The sequence below is a fragment of the Propithecus coquereli genome, unplaced genomic scaffold (genome assembly GCF_000956105.1).
Source record: "Propithecus coquereli isolate 6110/MARCELLA unplaced genomic scaffold, Pcoq_1.0 Scaffold73, whole genome shotgun sequence".
Taxonomy (NCBI): Eukaryota; Metazoa; Chordata; class Mammalia; order Primates; family Indriidae; genus Propithecus; species Propithecus coquereli.
In genome coordinates, this window is record NW_012153396.1 from 3,975,525 (window position 1) to 3,990,883 (window position 15,359).

The window sequence follows — 15,359 nt, forward strand, 5'->3', positions numbered from 1 at the left end:
GTCCTCTAATAATCTTTTTAAAAAGCCAATTTATGTCTTTATTGATCTTCTTTACCTTTGTTTTATTATTTATTAATTTCTGTAGTTATCTTTGAGTTGTCCAGCTAATTTCTTTCTATTTTTAGTAGAGACGGGGTCTCACTCTTGCTAAGGCTGGTCTCGAACTCCTGAGTTCAAACGGTCTGCCTGCCTCGGCCTCCCAGAGTGCTAGGATTACAGGCGTGAGCCACCACGCTCGTCTCAGAAATTTTGAATTCTAATAAAGTTCCACTTATTTTTTCCCCATGGATTATTCTTTTGGTATATCTAAAAGCTCATCACCAAACCTAAGATCACTTAGATGTTCTCTTACGTTATCTTCTATAAGTTTTACAGGTAGGTCTAAGATCCATTTTGACATTTTGAGTTAATTTTTGTGAAAGGGGTAAGGCTAGGTCTAGATTCTTCTTTTTTTTTTTTTTTTAATTTTTCATGTAGATGTCCCATTGTTCCAGCACCACTGATGAAAAGATTATCCTTGCTCCATTGAATTGTCTTGTTCTTTTGTCAAAGATCAGTTGGCTATATTCATGTGGGTTTATTTTTGGGCTCTTTATTCTGTTCTATTCATCAGTTTGTCTATTCTTTCTCTTATACATGCTGTCTTGATTACTCTAGTTTTATATTAATAGTAAGTTTTGCTGTCAAGTGGTATCAGTCCTTAACTTATTCTTCATCAGTACTATGTTGGCTATCTAAATCTTTTGCCCTTCCATATAAACTTTGGAATCAGTTTGTCAGTATTCCCAAAATAACTTGCTGGAATTTTGATTTGGATTGCATTGAATCCACATATCACACTGGGTATAATTGACATCTTGATAATATTGAATCCTTCTATCCATAAACATGGAATATCTATTTATTTAGATCTTCTTTGATTTGTTAGCTTTATAGTTTTCCTCATATAGATTCTATATGTATTTTGTTAGATTTATGCCTAAATATTTCATTGATTGGGGTGCTAAATGGTATTCTGCTTTTAATTTCAAGTTCTAATTGTTCATTCCTGATCTAAAGGAAGGCAACTGACTTTTTTTTTTTTAATTTAATTTTTTTTTTTGAGACAGAGTCTGGCTCTGTTGTCCTGGCTAGAGTGCCGCAGCGTCAGCCTAGCTCACAGCAACCTCAAACTCCTGGGCTCAAGCAATCCTTCTGCCTCAGCCTCCCGAGTAGCTGGGACTACAGGCATGCGCCACCATGCCCGGCTAATTTTTTTTCTATATATATATTTTTAGTTGTCCAGATAATTTCTTTCTATTTTTAGTAGAGACGGGATCTCGCTCTTGCTCAGGCTGGTCTCGAACTCCTGACCTTGAGCAATCCACCCACCTCGGCCTCCCAGAGTGCTAGGATTACAGGCGTGAGCCACCGTGCCCGGCCGGCAACCAACTTTTGTATATTAACCTTATATCCTGAAACCTAGCTATAATCATTAGTTCCAGGAGTTTCCTTGTTGATTTAAAAAATTTCTAATAGTCAATTTTCCTAACATATAGTTTCATATAACAATTTAGGAACTGATGTTTCGAATTTACTTTTCAAGTATTTGTGAGTGACATAATAATATGATGGCTGGAATTTGCTTTAAAATACTTAAAATAAAAAATAGTGATGGAGAGAGGAAATAAGATTGCCAAAACTGAAATTAGGAAGCTGGGTGATGGGTAGGTATCTGGGATTTCGTTATACTATTTTTTGACCTTTGTGCACCTTTGAAAATTTCTAAAATTGAAAAATTATATTTGAAGAATGGACACCTTATTTGAGATTACAGAAGAAGTTTCTTTTGATCTTAAAAGGAAAATTTTTCTTTTTCCCCAACCTTTCTCTTCTATACTTCTAGAAGGTATATACATTTTAGAGGAATACTGTTTGAATAGATGGATAAATGGATGGATGCATGTGTCTTATCTTATTCTTCTCTTCACTTAAACCTTTAACCTGGCACCAGGAATAGAATTGAAATTACCATCACAGAGGACCAGAAATGTGATAAACCTGTGTGCTCCCCCTTTTAACACCTCAAATGTGTTTCTTGATGATAGAACAATTTTACATTTTGATATTATTCTCCACATAAGAATCATGGTAAGTGAATAAATTCACTAACTCTCATAAACCTCCCCATGAAGTAGATGTTCTCCCCATTTTATAGAAGGAATTAGCAAGCCCTTGGACTTGACCACAATAATACAGAATTATAGAATCTCAGAGATGGAAGAGAATTTAAAAGTTATATAACTCCATGTTCTAACTAATGCGAGAATCCCCCATAACAATGATCCATTTCACTCATTTGGGCACTTTTCTAGGCACTGGGGATATAACAGTTAAACATAATGCACAAGTTCCTGTTCTCATGAAACTTACATTCCAATGGGGGAGAAAGGTAATAAACAAGTAAAAATATGTCTGATGGCGACAGGTACACAGGATTTGCTGATGGATCAGGTGTGGAGAGTGAGAGGAAAAGGTGCCAAAAATGACAGCACTGTTTTTGGGTGAATGGAACTGCCATTTACCCAAAAGACGGTGGGAGGAGCGGAGTTGAGTAGGAGTGGATGAAGATAGGAATTTGTTTTTTGACATGTTGAGGCTGAGGGGCTTACTAGCCACTGAAGTGTAGATGTCAAATAGGCAGCTGGCTGCATAGTCATGCATTGCTTAACGACAGGGAAACATTCTGAAAAATGCGTCCTTAGGCGATTTAGGTGATTTCATCTTGGTGCAAGCATCATGGAGAACACTTACACAAACCTAGATGGTACAGCCTACTACACACCTAAGCTATATGGTATAGCCTATTGTCTGTAGACTACAAACCTGTACAGCATGTTACTGTACTGAACACTATAGGCAATTGTAATACAACAGTATCTAAACATACCTAAACATAGAAAAGATAATATGTTGTGCTACGACAGCTACGCCATTATAAGGTGATAAGAATTTTTCAGCTCTGTTATAATATTATGGGACCACTGTCATACAGGAGGTCCATCACTGACCAAACATTGTTATGTGGTGCATAACTGTATATGAAACTGAAGTTCAGGGGAGAGTTCCAGGCTAGAGATAATAGTTTGGAATTCACAAGCATGTAGGTCGTAATTAAAGTATTGAAACAGGACGAGGACACCAAGGCAGTGACTCAGAGAAGAAAAACACAAGGCCTGAACTCCGGGGCTTTCCAACATTTAGAGGTTGGGAGGTAAGGAAAAAAATAGCAATAGAGATTGAGGAGGAGTAGCTGGTGAGTTAGGAGGAAAATCAAGATAAAATGGTAGCCTGGAAGCCAAGCAAAGGCAATGTTTCAACTAATTATGGAAATGGGCTAATAGGCCAAGTAAGCTGAGTAATGAAAACTGAACCCTAGAGTTAGTGATGTGGTGTTATCAGTGAGCCTGAATGGAAGGCTCAAGAGTGACCATGAAGGGAGGAAGTGAAGACAGAGGGCATAGGAAACTCTTTCAAGCAGTTTTGCTGTAAAGGAGGCTGAGGATTGGGACACCGTATCTAGAAGGGGGTGTACAGGCAGGAGAAGAGTTTTTTGGTTTTGTTTTTTGTGTTTTTTTTGGTACAGACGGAGTTTCGCTCTTGCTCAGGCTGGTCTCCAGCTCCTGAGCTCAAGCGATCCTCCCACCTCAGTCTCCCAGAGTGCTATGGTTCCAGGGCTGAGCCACCGCGCCCGGCCTTGTTTTTCTTTTTTAAACAAGAGAAACTACAGGATGTGTGCATATTGATAGGAATGATCCAGGAGAGAGAGATACCTAGGAAACAACAGCAGAGAATGAAGCTGTTTGAGATACAAGACAATTTCTATGAGTAATGAAAACAGATATGGCTGCCATTATTGCAGTTTATTGCCTATGGTTATAACTGAAGTAAATGCAAACTTTTGGTTAGGGGTTAGTAAAAATGATACGCAATATTTTTTCCCATCCAAGTTCATGAGACCCCTTAGTTCTAAGGTATGATCATGAGAGTTTGTGGCTAAGGTAGGATTAATGATAAAACCATTGGAGGAGGGGAGGTGAAGGACCTGAGAGGCTGGGGTATTGGCGAAATCATGTATGTGGATAGAGAAATCTCTAGGAATTCTGAAACAGTACTCCTGGAGGAAGTGGCAGTGAGCTGGGGGCTAAAATCTCAGCTCTGCCTGAGCCAGGGCATCCCCAAGTATGAGGCAGCTTATTCTACTTCTGGACAGTTGTAATTATAGGAAACTTCTCCTTTAATCTTAATTAAATTCTGCCACCCTAATACTCCAAATCGTGCTCCTTGCTCAGTCTCCTAGAACTCTTCAAAATGAGGCTAATCTCTCTGACTTAAGATAGTTCTTGGAGCAGCTGAACACAGTTCCAAGTGTTTTCTTTTCCAGGAAGAAACTGTCAGGTCTTTCAACCATTCCTTATATACCGCAGTCTCCAGGACTTTCACTATCTTGGTTGCTCTCTTTGGGATACAGTTGACTCATTGACTTAACTTGGGGTGACAGAATTAGTGGCATGATCTTCTGAAGTCCCTTCTGTTATTCAAATCACTATGGTAATTAATAAATACTTTGTTTTGCCAAGGTGGGTGTGGACACAACACTGTTACTGAGCGACAGCAAAACATTTTATACAAGTTACACAAAGATGTTTCCCTTTTATAATCTGCAGCCTTCTGCTAGCCCTGCTAAATTCACAGTGATTATGGCAGTGGAATTACTGACAAGAAAAAACACTAAGGTGTTAACGTTCCTAACACACGGCATAAAATACTATGAATTAGCACATCAGAAGGAGTACTTACAAGAATATCGGTATTTTCAAAATAATTCCTCCAGTATGGTCTGATTTTCCTCTGTCCACCAATGTCCCACACATTCAGTTTAAAACCTTGTGACTGTACACTTTTGATGTTAAAACCCTGAAACAGACATGGGCAAAAACATCAAGTTTTATTAAACTTGGAGATCGTAATTCTGACAAAGTTACATTAATAGCTACGTTTTTAAAACTAATTCTGAAGTACTCTGCCAGATGTGATACTAGCAATGCTGAAAATGGTATGCTGTGACAGAGAAGGAAGAAACGTACTTGTACAGGCTATTCCATTCAGGTTGTGGAGTCAGTGCTAATGCCACGGCTAACATGATGTTTTCTATTAATACAATGAAAGATAGATATATATATAATTGCTAAGGACAACTCAGTATGAGAATAGCTGATGATCAATTAAACAACATAGGCCACAGCCCTGATGAGGCCTCAGGATGGTAAAATTCGAGAGGACATCACATACAACTAACAAAAACAGAAGCTGAAGCTGAAGACTTAAGAGAAAAGAACAAATGCTTTAATAAATTTAAAAAGAGGAAAGAGCTATAACTCTGGAGAATTAAATTCTTTGACAGCAGCTCAAAATAAATTTCCTCATATGGCTTAATCAGGAAAAATAGGGAGCTGAATTGAGGACCCTATGAGGGAGGCTGGGTTTGTAACTGGAGCGTCAGCCCGGTGGGGAGGGCGGGCCTGCTGGAATAGCAAGCTCAAGCTGGGAAGTGGAGCCCTCCCTTACAGACAGCGATGGAAACAAACAAGTGGTCATTTAAAATTGTGCTTTAATAGGTGACTGATGAACTTGAAAAGAAAGTGTTCATTTTTAGGACAGTTATTCAAGGTGGAACTTTGAAGAAGGTGAGCAAATCAGGGACAGGCAGAATTGCCAGTGGGGAGTTAGTGTGGAAAGAAACAAATTAACAAGACCTTTGGGGTTTGAGGAGAATGTATTTCATGAGCAAGAATCAAAAAAAGTCTTCTTGCAAGAACAGTATCAGGAAACCAGGATTTGAAAAATCCAATCAACAGCTTGCTACCATAGAAGAGACAATCCATCCAGAATAACGGGAGTTAAGTAGGTCTGGGGATACCTCCATAAACATTTGTCTCATCTGGCAGCTTGTCAACACTGCTGCCTAGCACAGAACGATAAGGCACAGTGCAACGGCACAGGAACATTGCCACCCAATTCCCACTGAGGATAAACAGTCACTAGAGGATAACTAGAGGTGAGGCTGACTACACACCAATGACTGAATAAATCAGAAGTTTAAGAATTCTAAAGGAAATGTCTGAAGCTTATTGTAAGAGACAGTTTCACTGTGACTCATTGAGAACATTACTTTTGCATATTTAAAATTTTTGAGCCAGGCGTGGTGGTGTGCGCCTGTAGTGCCAGCTACTTGAGAGGCTCAGGCAGAAGAATCGCTTGAGCCCAAGAGTTTGACTTCAGGCTGAACAACATAGCGAGATCTTCTCTCATTAAAAAAAAAATTCTGCATTCAACAATGATATTAAATGTCAAACCTAGTAATACCAAATCCTTCCTGGAATGAAGCAGGGAATAAGTAACAGTAAATCTTGGAATTTGACTGTATGTATCAACTGCCTTAAACTTCTGTTAGTTATCAGACCCAACAGATATACTAGGAAATTTTTAATATTCTAAGGAAATAACAATGAATGGGTACAAACATTTAGAGATGTGTATTACATAATCACACATATATAACATAGAAAGATAGTTATGATACATTAAGTGAAAAAGATGATATAAAATAGTATATATATAAAATAGTATATTCTTTATGAGCCATTTTAATTTTTTATTTTAAATATATCTTATACACACACACACACACACACACACACATACAGGAAAAAAACTTAACAGATACATTCCTAAATGTGAAGGGTGGTTATCTCTAACTGGATATTACAGGTGATTTCTAGTTTCTCAATTTTATTTATTTATACTTTCTAAATTTATTACAATGAGTATCTATTACTTTTTCTAATAAAAACCAAAAATACAATACGTTTGTTTTTAAAGAGTAAATATGAAAACTTGACATAATATAATACCAAAGTCACCTGTAACACATCAAACAAAGCCTGAAGGTTAGAGCTAGAACTTTGGGTTTACAGCTTTGAGTTCATTTATATGTTTGTAGTGTGGAAGTCATTTTAGTGTTCTTAAGAGATACAGTCTACTGTTAATACTAAAAAAACAAAAACTCAAAAAAACTAGCCCTTCTTTTTTCTGGCAGAAATCCTGACACACTAATATGTGTTTTCAGCCCTTCTAGGCTAGACTACTATAATTTGCTCCTCCTTGAGCTATACATTAAATTTGTTCAGAAGCTGTAAAATTGTTCATTTTGTAGCAGTTCAAACGACTTTTTTGCAAAGAGTTATGAATTGGTAAGATTCATAGGCCGTGAAGTACACACGCCAGCCCAGCCATTCAAACCCGACACCAAGGTTTTATCATAGTACAGTGACAGAAAATGCTAAATAACTCTGGTTTTGCTTAAATCTCTAATGCTGAAACACTTTAAAGTGACTAATACCAACAGGCTGCCCGTGTTGGCTTGGCCAAAGGTCAAGCTGTCTCAGAATTTCTTACGGGGAATGAGGTCTAAAGAAGCCTACTAGAGTTCTTCCAATCAGGACTTGTCTTTAAACTTTTGCACTGTGAGCACAATTGCCTTAGCCTTTGTGTTTTGCTTGCTTGGCCTTAGGAAAGAGGAAGGTTGATGAGGTTGGATTCAGAAAGGTAGGTAATTGTTTTTTATTTAAAAAATTGATATATGTTTGCATTTATTAAATCTGAAAAATACATACTAAAATATTAAGAGTGGTTTTTCTCAAAGTAGTCTTTATTTTTTCCTTTCTACTTTCTCCATGTATTAATTTCATAATCAGAGAAGATAGAGCTATTTTTTAAAATATAGGTAATCATTTAGATCTGAGGGAATTGATTATCTTGATATATATACACACATACAGAGACATACACATATATGAATATGTGTGTGTATATATATATATTTTTTAATTGTGGTAGAATATACCTAACATAAAGTATATTATTTTAAAAATATGCAGTTCAGTGGCATTAAGTACCTTCAGACTGTGTGCCTCCAACCACAGAACTCTTCATCTTGCAAAACTGATTCTCTGTACCCATTAAACAGTAACTCCCCTCTCCCCAGCTCCAGTAACTACCATTCTACTTTCTGTCTTTATGAATCTGACTACTCTAAATATGAATGGAATCTCTTATATGTTTTTGAAATCTAATTATTTTTAGATTGTATAAACTTTTCTCAGAAACAAAACTTGGAAGTGGACGAAACTATATTTCCCATTTTGTCTTTCGCATTGCTATTATCATCTTCCTTGCATCACACAGCATCTGGAGCCAAGGCAGTGCTCACCTGCGTAGGTGTGATGTGGCTGATGTCCTCAGATGCAAGCTGCTTCAGAAGAGTCGTCTTGCCAGCATTATCCAAGCCCAGGAGAAGGATTCTCACCTCCTGGTCTGGTGCACTTTTCAATTTGCGCAAAATTGAAAGTAAGCCCTTGAACAACCACGAAGGAGAGAGATTATTTTGGTGGCACTGATTTTGATATTACTGGACATCAGAATAACTTCTCCTCCTTGAAAAAAGTTCTGGTTATGGAGAGCTTATATTATTATTTCCACTTTAATGCCATTTATTCCATTTGCTTCCTCCTTCTAAGTTTTGGCAGAAGTACTCTAGTAAATTCAACAACTTAATAAGTAGCATGGCTTATTCCTGCTCCTTCTATTAATCCAGCTTAGCAGTCACCCCAAATCTCCTGAGACTGTGAACTACTACCCCGTCTGTGTTTCTAAAGCTTTGTATACACTCTCAGGGTAGAACACTCATCGTAGCAGACTAGGTCATTGATTTCTGCATTTTTCTCCTTTACTGGAGTTTCTTCTGGGGCAGTGCTATAGCTTCTGTCTCCCACAATGCCTGACACTTATTAGATAGACATCAGATAACACTTGCGGAATTAAATAGAGTTACCTACCTAAATTAATCCAAGATTTTAAGGCGCTATACAAAAAGACATAAAAAGGCTATATAAAATTATAGCTAGGCTTCTCTGTTTAAGACTTCTATCTATTCCAGCTCACCTTTGAGACTTCTTCATTCAAAATGCTCTATCACCATCTAACTTTTACAAGACCCTACACAATAGGTGCATGGTACAGATTTTCTGTTTTTCAGATGAAAAATCTGGTACAACAGAGAAGTCAGGGAATTGTAAAAGGCACTCATAAAGCTAAAAACATCAAAAAAATTTGTTTTTTGAGATGGGATCTTGCCCTCTTGCCCAGGCTAGAGTGCAAAACATCAAAATTTAACCAGGGTATTTTTGACTAGTAAGCTAATGTTTCTGCTTCTTGTTTTATTCATTTTTTTTATGGATAGACATGAACCACGTTACTTTCTCGCCAAGAACGTAAGAAAATTTTTATATAATAGTTATTTGTTCTGTCCTGCAGTTGACAATCTTGTTCTAATGAGGCAAAGCTACAAGAGCAAAGAATTCCAGAGCTTAAAGGGCATATAATCTAATCTCCCAGCCTGAGAAGAAATTCCTTCAAACTGGGTCTTAGAATTACGTAAAATGGTTATATTTGCTATCCACATTGCAGCAGGCAATAATTCAAACCAGTTTGTTCACTAAGATCAAATGATACTTCTGTGAAATAATTCTCAACAATTGGGTCTGTGGACAACGATATGCAAATATACGTAATTATTAAGAATTCCTTTCTGCCTCAGAGACTCTTTGTTTACCACGTCTAGCTCTGTATTTGCACTGACTTGCTAAGGACCACATTAACCTCTCTATGCTTTGACTTTTTTCCAGCAATAAAATGGAAGGTTTAGTCTAAGATAGAAAGGTAAATTCTATACCAAAAGATTTGGCGGAGTAAGACTGAATAGATTTGAAACAAAGAAAATATAGTCAGGACTTTTTATTTTTTAAAGGCAGGACTTTTTTTGCCTTTGTTTTTCTGATCTGGTCTTGAATATTTTGACCCCATTCCTTCTTCTTCTTCTTTTTTTTTTTTTTTTTTTTAAGAGGAAGGGTCTCACTCTCTCTCCCAGGCTGGAGTGCAGTGGCTCAATCATAGCTCACTGCAGTCTGGAACTCCTGGGATCAAGCAATCTTCCTGCCTCAGCCTCCTGAATAGCTTGGACTATAGCCACATGCCACCATGCCCAGCTAAATTTTCTTATTTTTTGTAGAAATAGGGTCTTGCTATGTCACCCAAGTGGGTTTCAAACTCCTGGCCTCAATTAATCCTCCCACGTTGGCCTCCCAAAGTGCTGGGATTAAAGGCATGAGCTACTGCACCTGACCACCATTCTTTCTTAAAACTATATTTATAAGCAGTTTTCCTAGTTTCTATTAGCTATATTGCAATCACTCATTTATAATAGCACCTTTCAGAACAGTTAAAATTAGAATTCTGAGATCCTCAGGGGACTGGTGACATGAAAAGGCTAAGAACAGGGAAAACACATTGTACTACTCATCCTGAGTTCCTGATTGGAGGTGAAAGAAAGGGTCTCATTACCTCTTACAGTAACTTCTAAAACAACTAGAATTCAGCAAATTCGTACATTAAATGACATACAGGTAGAGTTCTTCTCATGCATTATCTGCTAGTATAGAAATTGTAAAGGAAGATGTTTTCTATAAAATATTTTCAAAGTTTAAAATTGATGTTTTGGGTTTTTTTCCATGTCTTTTAAAAAAATCACTAAATAAAAACATTCCTTTTTGAAGGCTGAGACTTTTTATAAACTCATTACATTTGAAATTGAAGAATTAAGAGAAAAACATAATTTCTATCGATCTTAAAATAAAAGGAGAGGGCCAGGTGCGGTGGCTCACGCCTGTAATCCTAGCACTCTGGGAGGCCGAGGCAGGCGGATCGTTTTAGCTCAGGAGTTCAAGACCAGCCTGAACAAGAGCGAGACCCTGTCTCTACTAAAAAAAGAATAGAAAGAAATTAGCTGGACAACTAAAAATATATAGAAAAAATTAGCCGGGCATGGTGGTGCATGCCTGTAGTCCCAGCTACTCGGAAGGCTGAGGCAGGAGGATTGCTTGAGCCCAGGAGTTTGAGGTTGCTGTAAGCTAGCCTGATGCCATGGCACTCTAGCCTGGGCAACAGAGTGAGACTCTGTCTCAAAAAAAAAAAAAAAGAAAAAGAGGGAAGCAAAGCACAGATAAGAAAGAAATCATTCTAACTACAGATAAACTTTATTAACCTAATGGTATAGAATACAGTACTGCTACATTTCCAAAGAATAATTTTCCTTATTAGGAAACAATAACTTCAGATGCTTCCCCTTTAAGTAAAATTACAGAAAAATGGAAAGTTCAGCTAATATTTTCTTCCAGCAAAATGATAAATGACATCTCAAGCATGGTCTAGGCAAGACAAGTGCAAATACAATACAGCATCATATTAACCCAACTACTAAGGACAGGGGATCACAGGATTATCAGGGTTTGCTAAATAGGGAAGAGGATATTTATAGATGTCAGGGTTCTGCCTGAAAGATACAAAGTAAGCCGATTTAAGAGGCCCGGCGAAAGAGAGCAGAATAAGTCTATTTATTCTATGTTTCTATCCATATATGCTCATACTTTATTTTAAATGTCAAATGAAGGGAGACAGCCATTAGAAGATAAATTTATTATGGGGCTGAGTTTTACAGTATAAATACAATTAAATTAATTTTTAAAGTGTATATTTTGCCAAAATATCCATTCATTTATCATCAGACATCCATAATGTGCCTCAAGTACAGAGTGAGCAAAAGAGACATGCTCTCTATGTAGAATTTACACTCCTCTGAGATTAAATAAAGGCAATTTAAGAAACAAGAACTTCGGTTAATTGCATATTGTGTGTTATCGGCATGTGTGTGTACAAGTTATCTGCACCCTGGTGGACAGAAGTGGTCTGACTCAACCACAAAACATTTAAACAAACTTTTCTGCAGGCAAATCATGAATAGACGTGCTATTGAACACAGACATTTTATCTGCCTCAAAATCAACTTAAACTGCTGGCAGAGGCATGGCGCACTGACCTAAAATGATACAAACTAGGTCACTCAAAGAAACCGGAGTGGTAGAGGGAGAGGAAGGTGTTATATGGAAAATATATGTGGCTGTGAGGGGCAGCTAAAATTTCTAGATTAAAATTACTAAACCAGCTGTCAAGTACATATACCCCCCATCACCAGCTTAAATGGAACTGGCTTCAGTTTATTTTTACCTCTTTAAACTGAACTCCTATCAGTTTAAAGCTCCTATCAGCTTTGAAAGGGAGAACCTCATCCAAACTTTGTCTTCTTCCTCATTACCCTCTACTAAATAAATACAAACAACATTTCCTGAGGAACAAAATCTGGGCATCTCCTCAGGAATACTTTACCAGAGTCCTAATGAAAAGAATACTATAGGCTTTAGTTTCACAGACTTGATTCAACTTCTGTGTATGTATAACCCTGAGCATAGTTTCATCTAGAAAATGGGAACAGTACTTATATCTCAAGAAAAATGCTATGAGGATTAAATGAGGTAAGGTATATAAAGCATAACACATAGTAGCCCTCTAAACAGTAGTTGTGTATTGTGGTTTTTTAAAAATAACTTCTCACTGACTGTTTTCTGACCACAAAACATAAATACTGTTGGGAACAATCTTCAAATGTTGAACATGCTCCATAACTGCCACAAGCTCCATATATGCAGAAAGTCATCCACAAATAATTACTGAATACTTAACTGAAATAATTACTGAAGGAGTCATATATTAAGTAACAGTGATTATGCGATACAATTACTGCCACCTTAGTATTTCATCAAGGACTTGGTATCATAAGGCAGGGGTAAAACAGCTGACCCTAGACCCTAAATGTTCAGGGAAACCCATAATGGGTTTTTTTTGCACTTACCCAAATTTTTAAAAACTGTATTAGTCATAGCTGAAGTTTAAAACAAAAAACAAAAAAGCCTGGGATTCACTCTTCAGTTGTACAGTTACCCATGGGGGCTCATGAGACAGCAAGATGTGACACACTTAATCATACCACTGACTGTTTAAATTCAGTGTTCCATTTCCAGTTCTAAGAATAGCTGCACTTTTGGAGATAGGAAAAAAAAATGATATTTGGGAAACTTGATAAAGAATCCAGAATAATTTTTCCTAATTTCTCATTGTTCATTTAAGGAAAAAAAGAAAAACAAAATCTGTTTTGATCAGTGACTACAACAGTTGTATACAACAGTGTTGTATATACACTGTCAATTTGTTGTATACAGTGCCAATTTGCACCTGGAAACATGAGCGGTGGTTAATTTATTGTGGCCTGTAATTATAAATTAAACAATCATGAAATTACACAGCCCGCTTAATTGATAAACAAACTGAGAAAAGTTAGCCAACTCTCATGCGTTTCTCATTTATAATGACAAATTTCATTCTCTGTAGGTTTGGCATGCCTTTTTCACTTCAATTCCAGTTATTTTCTGTATAAATATTTATGTTTGTACTCATTTGTTGAGAAAAACTTAGCCTTTAAATGGACAGCTCATGTATAAACGATTAAGAAAAAGAAACACTTGTAAAAATCTGGTTAGCCTGAGGTTAAAAAAGCTGCACATGTAGCAAGTGTTAATGTGATTGGCAACTTCAGATCAAATAATCCTACTTATTTAACAATCTAACAACGTAAAACCAACTGAGTTTTTTTTCCTCTATCAAAATTTACTCACTGGATAATCTGACCAAAGGTACATGTATTTTTTTTCCTCCTAGGATAATTGGATAATTTTTTCTTCTTAAATCAACAGAAGTGGTTCAACATTTTTAAAAGTCAGAAAGGGACTAGGGGATGAGGTGGGGCAGTAACTATAAATTCGATTGTGGGCTCTTTGCAGTTGGTAAACCAACCAACCTGTTCTACATGCTTCGAAATCAATTTTTCTTTGACTAGCTCTAAAATTATTCAATTCCATTTTAACCCCCTCCAACTAACTGTACAGAAATCAGCAAGGAACAGTGTCAATGGTCAAATCTGTCACAACTATAATTTACAATTTGGGAAAGCTTTAATTAGGGCTGACAGAAAAAGCTTGCCCCAAATTGATGCCCACTCTCCAGTTTTAATTTCCCATTCTTTTTAGTTTGGAGACCCTAAACTGGGGTTAAGACCTTTGGTCCTGTTATGGTCACACGCAAAATGAGGTTGCAAAAGGTTTCGAAGGAAATACTAGGGACGAGGCAGCTAATTTGCCTCCATCAACAGGATTAAGTATTGAACGGAAAATTGGTCATCACCAACAACCAGGTCCTGTAAAACTCTCAGCAAATAAAAAACTCAGAACTGCAGAAGCGCGCCCGCCACGCAGACACTAAGACGGCATAAAATGTACCAGGCATCCCTTCCAAAAGACACCTCTTTAAGTGTGTCCTGGGACTTACTCCCCGGATCTCCAGGGACCCGCACACCGCGAGGAAGAGGCGAACTAGGCTATCATCTCCCCTGGTACCGCCAGGGCGACCTCAAAGACTAGCGCTGGCTCTTCTCTCCGTTTCTTGTTCGGGCCCCAGACGGACCCCACTTTCCTGCAGCGCAGGGAGGCCGATTCCCCGGGAAGATCTAACTAAGCCTGCGTGCGAAGGCGGCTCTCTACCGCTCCTCGGACCCGCCCTCATCCCTGTCTCTGGAGTAATGATGGAGCAAGGGATCCGTATGGGGCCAGCCACGCACTCTACCAGCCCTTTCCCCAAGCCTGGGACTCATCGCAAGCCCCGCCTTCCTCTCCAGGCCCAGGCCTCCCTCCAAGGCCCATCCTCGGGGTTCCCTGTCGCCCCCGAAACCAGTCCAGAACCCAGGCAGCAGGCAGAGCTGCGTCCCACTCATTCCTTGGCTTTAAGCGCAGTGCCTCGCCCTGCGCCTGGGGACGGGAGGGGGGTGATCGGCCAGCTCCAAAGGGGCTTGGGCCCCCACGCTTACCATCCTCCCGCCGAATCCCTCCTCCTCCTCCTCCTCCTCCTCCTCCTGCTCCTGCAGCTGCCTCCCCCGTTACCAGGGGCAACTGCTGCGGCACCGCCCCCGACGTCCCTCGCTCGCACAGTGGAGGAGCAAAGCAGCGGTATGGGGCGGGGTCCAGCTCCGCTTTCCCCAAAGTGCGCAAGCGCGCCAAAGTGCCCGCCCACTGCGCGGGCGGACCGCTGGGGCTGTAGGAGCGGCGGGAGGAGGCTGCTGCTAACTCGGACCAGGGGATTGGTGAAAATTCTCCCACGTGGCTGGCGGTAGCCTCCCAGCCTGTGATTGGTCGGGATAGAGGGGCGTGGGGGCGGGCAAGGGGGCGGTTCCCAGGTCCAGGCGGGTTGGCACAACTACGCCT

General features: G+C 38.9%; 1 protein-coding gene across 1 annotated transcript in view; it reads right to left on the reverse strand.

Annotated features, from left to right (window-relative positions):
* ARL3 (ADP-ribosylation factor-like 3) overlaps positions 1 to 15,359 on the reverse strand; it is a 46,701-nt gene that overhangs the window by 31,105 nt on the left and 237 nt on the right. The window contains exons 2-4 of the mRNA XM_012661634.1: positions 15,039 to 15,277; positions 8,312 to 8,455; positions 4,840 to 4,956 (exon numbers count right to left, since the gene is read on the reverse strand). Of these exons, the coding sequence (XP_012517088.1) occupies positions 4,840 to 4,956; positions 8,312 to 8,455; positions 15,039 to 15,277 (500 nt within the window). The remainder of the gene's footprint in view (positions 1 to 4,839; positions 4,957 to 8,311; positions 8,456 to 15,038; positions 15,278 to 15,359) is intronic.